The sequence below is a fragment of the Ursus maritimus genome, unplaced genomic scaffold, assembly GCF_017311325.1.
Source record: "Ursus maritimus isolate PB19 unplaced genomic scaffold, ASM1731132v1 scaffold_15, whole genome shotgun sequence".
NCBI classification, from domain to species: Eukaryota; Metazoa; Chordata; class Mammalia; order Carnivora; family Ursidae; genus Ursus; species Ursus maritimus.
Genome location: NW_024423897.1, coordinates 22,362,363 through 22,370,237, shown reverse-complemented (window position 1 = coordinate 22,370,237; position 7,875 = coordinate 22,362,363). Strand labels below are relative to the sequence as shown.

General features: G+C 44.2%; 1 protein-coding gene across 1 annotated transcript in view; it reads right to left on the bottom strand.

Moving 5' to 3' along the window:
* The window catches only part of RBM22 (RNA binding motif protein 22), an 8,263-nt gene extending 6,719 nt beyond the window's left edge, over window positions 1-1,544 (bottom strand). The window contains exons 1-2 of the mRNA XM_008692505.2: window positions 1,315-1,544; window positions 819-872 (exon numbers count right to left, since the gene is read on the bottom strand). Of these exons, the coding sequence (XP_008690727.1) occupies window positions 819-872; window positions 1,315-1,368 (108 nt within the window). The 5' untranslated portion in view covers window positions 1,369-1,544. The remainder of the gene's footprint in view (window positions 1-818; window positions 873-1,314) is intronic.
* Window positions 1,545-7,875: the final 6,331 nt, after the last annotated feature.

Here is a 7,875-nt window from a genome sequence, read left to right as displayed (position 1 = left end):
GGGGGGGGGGGGACCACCTACTGGAGGTGGGGAAGAGGAGATATATTCTAACCAGCTACTATGAATTATAATCTCTTAAGAATCTTATGGATCTAACTCCAAGTAAATATGTATCTTTCCACTGCCACAATTCTTAGGCTCACTTCTGGCTCCCAAGTTCTCTCCTAAGAATTAAAATTCCTAACAGTTTCCACAGTCCCCAAATCACGGAGGACATAGCTCTGGCCAGCCCATTTTACAAAGGTTAGTCAGGGGTAACTACTGTATACAGAGTATCTGCACAGTCAATCAAGATCTCTGAGATCGATCACAACACAGCCCTATTCTAATTAAATGTTAATTACTGATTATTTTACCCTCATTTATAAGGATGCGGTTACCTTACACTAAAGAGACTACAAGATGCAGTGGCCGAAAGGCATTTGATTAGGACAGCTACTATCTAATCCTGGTTCTCCTCCTACCTTTCTAAGGTTCCTGGAGTCAGCATATCTGAATTTAAATCCAAGCTCCACTCCTTACTTGCCATATTGAAAAGACATAACTGTCTCTGCCTCTGGTTAACAGACCTAACTGCGAGGTAAATAAATGCTCAAGAAATATTAGCTGTTATATTACGACTCCTACATCTCAGGACTGTCCCTGAGTTCCAAAGACAGAATAAGCATGACAGTCCTCTGCAAATCGTCCTATGCTTTGGGTTAGTAAAGGAGCATCAATACTTCGGCTTGGCTAAGAGAAGCATTTCACGGACAGCGTGCAAATACCACAACACTGACAGAACCCGAATAACTCCCGTTTCACACGCGATCACTCACCATTCGGATATATGGGTTTTCTCCAAGACACGTCTGGCACAGAATGGGGAAGTCCTGGTGAAAATGGGAAATCTGGTTGAGAGCCAGTGTCCGAAGACCCTGCCATCTCAGCCACACTCGTGGGGACGGGGGGAGGGGAGGCGAGGAGCGAGGGTGGGGGACAGGGTAGGGCAGGAACCCGAGGTCCAGCACGGGCCCGGTCGCGGGAGGGGGCGCTGTCTGCACTTCCGGCAAGTGGAGGGAGAAAAGACCAGCTCGAAGTGAGTGGAGAAGGCAGGGGTGGGAAGCGGGCTGGTCCGGGACCCTGGCTAAGCCCCCCTCCCTCCAAGCCCGGAGGAGGAGGGCCGCCCTCCAGTCTCCCGCTCTGGCCGAGCTAGGCCGCAGCGCTGGCTCCTGCCCGGAATTCCCTCGGCCGCTCCACAGCCACGGCCCTGCCTGTCCGAAGGAGGCCCGGCTCCGCCGCCTCTCTCTGTCCTCCTCCGGCAGGCGCACTCACCGCATCCTCCCAGTTCTGCCTGTTGTAGGTGTTGGAACCCAGAGAGGTCGCCATCTTGAGAGCGTCTGGAGGCAGCGGTGGCTTCCGAGTTGGGAAAGAAGACCGCCACTATCCCGTCAGGCCCCGAGGCTGGCTCCCGGCCCGTTGACGTCTTATTTATGCGTCTTGGGCGCCCTTGGGGGCGGCCCTTGTGCGTCATGACGTCACCTGGAATTTCTTCGCTTAACAATTGGGAGTGCTAGTGGGTTGTAACCTGGTGCTCTCCGAGAGTTAGTCCCTGCTTGGGAAGAAGAGCCACAAGTACAGTTGATGTATTTTAAAAAGAAGCGAAAAAATAAAGAAACAAGTAAGGAATGAGGGACTGGGATTAAAACGGCGTAAACTCCCATGGAGCGCTTATTATGCCTAACGCTGGGCGAACGTCTTGTACCAGTATCTTAATTCTCCCAATTTCTCTGTAAAGTTGCCAGCTTTAGCAAGCAGAAACACAGAACGTCTAGTTAAAGTTGAAGTTCAGATAAACAACCATATTTTAGTATAAAAATGTCCAAACATATTTATACTAAAAAATGACTCGTTTATCTGAAAGTCAAATGTAGCTGGATGTCCTGTATTTTATCTGGCAGCCACTACCCTCTAGGCAAGTATGATTGTCTTTTTTTTTTTTTTTTAAATAGAAAAGGAAACAAATTTAGAGAAATTAAGTAACTTGCTTCTTCTGGTTGTGTAACTAATAAATGGTGAAGCCACAAATCCATGTTGTTAACATGTATCAGTAATTTGTTCCTTTCTATTGCTGAGAATTCTAATGTATGGATGTACCAGGGGGATTTCAAAAATCCATATGCCAGGTGATAGACATTTGAGTTGTTCCAGATTTCAGTGAATATAAATAAAGCCATTATAAACATTCACATACATGTTGTATGGACATACGTTTTCATTTGTAAATACAAAGGAGTGGGATTACTTGATCAAATGGTAAGTATATATTTTCCTGTATGAGAAAGTTCTTGGATTTATCTGAGCTTCTTGAATCTATGGTTTGTTATCTTGAAAAAAAGATTTTATTTATTTTATTTTTTCCTAGTGGGGGGAGGGGTGGAGGGAGAGAGAATCTTAAGCAAGCTTCGTGCCCAGCACAGAGCCGGAAGCAGGGCTTGATCTCACAACCCTGAGATCAAGACCTGAGCTGAAGTCAAGAGTCAGAAGCTTAACCAACTGAGCCACTCAGGCACCCCCCTTTTTTTATTTTTAAGTAAACTTTATGCCCAGACTGGGGCTCGAACCTGGGACCCCAGGATCAAGAGTCGCATACTCTACTGACTGAGCCAGCGCGGGGCCCCTATGTTTTTTTAATCTTTTGTTATGTTTTGCAAATCCTTTTTTTTTAAGTTTTTAAAATTGTTTAAGTAATCGTTACACCCTACATGGGGCTCAAAATCACAACCCTGAGATCTAGAGTCACATGCTCTTCCGACTGAGCCAGCCAGGCACCCCTGTTTTGCAAACTCTCAGACATCATTTCTTTAAATATTCTTCTGCCTAGTTTCTTCTCCATCTGGGACTCCAGTTATACATGTTGGATATTGTTCCATAGATCTTGAATACTGTGTGGTTTCACTCTTTTTGCCCTTTTTTTTTAAGTTTTTAAAATTGTTTAAGTAATCGTTACACCCTACATGGGGCTCAAAATCACAACCCTGAGATCTAGAGTCACATGCTCTTTCTGATGGGAAGTCAACCAACATTTTTACTTTTGTTCTCCTATATCATTGTCCCTTTCCCCCCAGTCTGGCTGCTTTTAGGATGTCTCTAAGTACAATTCTCTTTTTATTTATCTGGCTCAGTGTTTACTTAGATTCTTGGATATATGGGTTTGTTTCTTTCATGAACTTTGGAAATTCTTTGCCATTACCTCTTCAAATATTTCTTTTCTCCCCAGCCTCTCCTCAATTCCTAGATTCCAGCTATCTATATGCTAGATTACTTGATATTGTCCTACAGGTCTCTGGTCTCCTTTGTTCCATTTTTCTCTCTCACAATTTTATTTATTCTTCGGTTTGGATAATTTCTATTGACCTATCTCTAAGTTTCCTGATTATTTCCTCAGCTATGATGAGTCTACTGATGAGACCATAGAGGATATATATATTATGCATGTTTTCGACTAGATTTTTCAATATATTAATTAGAGTTTAAGTCCCCGGCTGATAGTTCCAACATCTGGGTCATATCTGTATATGGTCTTATTGTTTTGTCTATGAAAAATTAGTTGTTTTTTCTTCTTTGTGTAACTCAAATTTTTTATTGAATGCCAGTCATTGCTTATGTAACAGTAGACTGAGGTAGACAGTATTAATACTTGGAAATGGGCAGATCAGGTCTGTCAGGCTATTTGTGTGGGATTTGGTTCAATCCAGTCAGGAACTGAGCTGGGTTTGGGTTTTGTTGTTGCTATGGTTGCTTTCAGTGCATTACAGATTTCACATCCTCTAGCATTATTTTGTGCTTTAGGATGGGGCTGAAGAACTTTTCTCAAGCATTCATATTTCATCCTTAGCTTTCAGCTGTTCTGCACACCTGAACCATAGTGGTAAGTCTCTATGGCCTTGCCTATCCCCCAGCAGCTGTTATTTGTTATTAGCTCCTTGCTAGGCTGGTAGTTGGGGATGGGTTGGGGCTTCTTTGTTTGGGTTCAGCCTCAGTCTTTAGTAGGTCCTTTGTGGCCAGGCCTTGGAAATGGATTTTTCTCAACATTCTTGCCCCTCCTGTCTGTGGCAGCCAAACCATGACTTGTGTTTGTAGCTGGCCTTGTGGGGGAGAGTTTCCTGTCCTTCTCGCAGTGGTAGAATTCTAATGGTGTTGGTTGGTATGGAATCCTGGGGCTTAGGACTGAATCTTGTCCCCCAACTCCAAGAGTAGAGGTTTTTTCTTACCAGATCCCAGCAGCAATGGGTCTTTACCTGTGCCCTGGGGAGACACGATTTTCTGTTCCTCCCTGAGTGGCTTAGGCCTTTTTTGCTCCTTATGAGGGAAGAGCCTGGGCAGGAGGATGCAAGCTCTCCTGCCTTTCCCACAGTAGCAGCAGATCTCTCCTGCATGCCTCCAAACGAAGGAAGCTCTGTAGAGCCCCAGCATCCTCCCCTCCCGGCAGGTCTTTCTCATCAATACCTGGTGGGGATTTTGGAAAGAGCTTGTGAGTGCATGCAAGCTCCATTAGTGTCTTAGGCTCCCAGGGATCTTACACTGCCATGTTAGCCCAAGTTTGACCTTTTTAACAGTTCTTTAAGGTTTTCGTTCATTTCCTCTTACTGCTCACATCATGATCAACACTTCTTCCTCTCATGCTGTGCTACAGGTGAGCCAGTCTACAAGTCTGATCTCTCCTTGGAAGGGTCTGTCCCTCTGTGAAATTCAGGCTATTTGGCTGCTCTCCCACATCAGCTCTCTGATAGATCCAATAAAATCTATGATTTTATCATCTATCCACCTTTTCTCAGTGGGGAGTGACACTCTTTCCAGATACCTGTATCATAGGCAGAAGTGCACTTCTGAGTGACCTCATTTTAAATACAGTTTAAGAGGAACACTTTTATCACTTCTGTAAATGAAAATTAGTATCACATGTTTAGATGTAGCCTTAAAAACAAGTACAGTGAAAATGAAACAGTATTTTTTTAGTAAGCAGCTACTGTTGGCTGCCAAAGGCTCTGAACTAGATGCCTAGGTTTTAAAAAAAGAGGATGTGTTAGATGTTACAAACATGAGCATTGATACTTTTTCCCTAACAGAAAGGGCTAAAAAGGATGAGGAAACTATTTTCACTGGCTGATTCCATATTATTTACTTTCATTTAATACTTAAAGCATTATCTTGTGTAGATGCCTCACACTGTGAAATATATTTCACTATATATGTCCCTGATCGCCAGAAAATGAGGATAAACAAAGTTAAGTATTGCCACTGAGCAAGCTACTCAGCTCTGAGTTTTGTTTCTTTGTCCAGGCTGCTCTTTCAATGGAATAAAGGGGAGACAGATGATATAGGGGCCTGAATTTGAATCTGAAAGAGTCTGCAATCCAGTAACTGGGCTACACAAATACAAAACCCCATAAAGGAAGAGGTAAATGCCCCGGAGAGATACAGTGCTGTGGATCAAAGTCATGTCTAGATGGAAGTAAGGGAGAGATGGGAAGGGAGAGCAGGGAAGTAATTCTGGAGAAGGTACAGAAATAAGGAAGAATATTCTAGGTAGAGAAAACACCAGAACAAGAAAGCTCAAAGCAAATGAGGTATTTGGCTTATGATAAAAAAGAGGCTTATGTGGATTAAAAAAAAAAAAAAAGGCACCTGGGTGGCTCAGTGGGTTAAGCATCTGCCTAAGGCTCAGGTCATGATCCCAGAGTCCCAGGATCAAGCCCCACATCGGGCTCGAGAGTCTGCTTCTCCCTCTGCCCCTCACCTGGCTTGTGCTCGCTCTCTCAAATAAATAAAATCTTAAAAAAAATAATAAAGCTAAAAGATCAATAGCTACATACCTAAGGGAAAGGGTGACATTAATTTATTTAACAAATATTGGGTGCTTACTATTTGTCACGTATTCTAGCCTCTGCAGATACAGCAACTTAAAAAAAAAAAAAAGACAAAATCCCTGCACTGTAGAGCTTATGTTCTAGTGTGATGTGTCAGAAAATAAAGTATATATTATGCTGGTGTTTAGTGCTATGGAAAAAAAAAAAAGGAACGCAGCCAAGGAGGATAGGGAATATGCTTAGGGGAGGGCAGTTTTTAAACCACAAAATAGGGTGGTCAGGGAAAGCCTCCTAAGAAGGAAGTATTTGAGCAAAGGCCTGACTGTGATGAGGTTGTGAGTTACACAGGTATCTGGGAGGAGTATTCTAAGCAGATGGAAGAGCTGGTGCAAAGGCCCTGAGACAACGCCTGCCAGGGTAACTCAAGAATAGCAGAGACTTGTGTGGCTCGGGTGGGTGGAGCATGAAGTAATGGATGAATTCTGGGAGGCAGCAGTGGGGGGTGGGTTTCATATCATGTAGGACCTCATTAGCCATTGTAAGGAGTTTGTATTTGTCTTGCTCTCGAGCAAGCTAAAAAGCCTGAGTTCGAAGTGGAAAAATGCCTTATTCATTCTGGCTGCTGTGTTGAACATTGACTAAAGGGTGGGGTTAGGGCCAGGGTAATGGTGGAGAGGGTGTGAAGTGGTCACAGTTTGAAGATGGAGCTGATAGGATTTGCTGACTTATTGCACATGGCATGTAAAGAGTCAAGGTTGATGCCAAGGTTTTTGTTGTGAGCAACTGAAAGGATACAGTTGCCATTTAGCTAAGGGTGAATGCAGGAGAGGCAGATGTGGTGAGAGAAAGTCTATTGTGGTTTTGAGCTTTCAGACTAGTCTAGAGTTGGTATGTAAATTTATTTGAGAGAGACAAGAGAGTGCACTCAGGGGAAGGGGCAGAGGGAGAGAGAGAGAGAGAGACTTAAACAGGTTCTGCACTGGACGTGATCTCATGTGGGGCTTGATCTCATGCCCCTGAGATCGTGACCTGAGCCGAAATCAAGAGTCCATCCCGTAACTGACTGAGCTACCAAGTGCCCCGGTATGTAAATTGAATAGATGGTCTGAAAACGGTGAGATCACTAAGAGTGAGCAGAGAGAAAAGTGTAAGAAATGAGACTCTGCACACTCCTTATGGAAGAAAAGTTGCCACTGATGTAGAAGCAAAACCAGGAGCTTTGTGTTCTGGAAACCAAGAAAGGTTTTCAAGAAGGCAGAGATCAGCTGCCAGATGCTACTGAAAGATTAAGCAGACAAGGACTGAGAATCAGCCACGTATTTAACAGTGTGGATTGCTGAACTTGAGAGCAATTTCAGTGTGATGTGCTGAGTGGCCGCCTAAGCGGAACGGGTTCAGGTGAGAAGAGGAGAGCTACTCAAGGGTTTTGAAGGAGTTTTGCTGTAAAGGCAGTAGAGAAATGGGGTGGCAGCTGAAGAGGGGCGTAAGGTCATTTTCTAAGCTGAGACAAATCCTAGCAAGCTGATGGAAAGACGGAGAGCAGAGGGAGAACTGCTGAAATGATATCCTTGAACAGGTGAGAGGATGCGAACAGCTGTGCTAGGTGGTGGGGCCAGCGCCAGACAGGAGCGTCAACAGTTCATCTATAGTACCAGGGGGGAAGGAAGAGTTCCAGGAGAACAGGGGAAGGGGGAGAAGAGGCTACCTGTCAGGGGTGCGCCATTTCAGATATCTGAAAAGAGATCTTTGGGAGCAATGACCCGGGGTAAAAGCTGATAGAGACCTAACAACATAACATTTATATAATGGTTCTGTGAATATGTTTATATGGAGCCCAAGCCATCATCTACCTCTATGTTATAGTGAACTAACTTGACAGGAGGTTTCTGCTTAGTTCCATTTAAAGAAATGGAAGAGGGAGCATGCCCCACCGACTCTCTACTAACTCTCTTCACTCCAAGCCAGTCTTCTGACTCTGAGCCACGCTATTCCATTCAGCCCTCATGAAAGCAAATGAAAGACACAC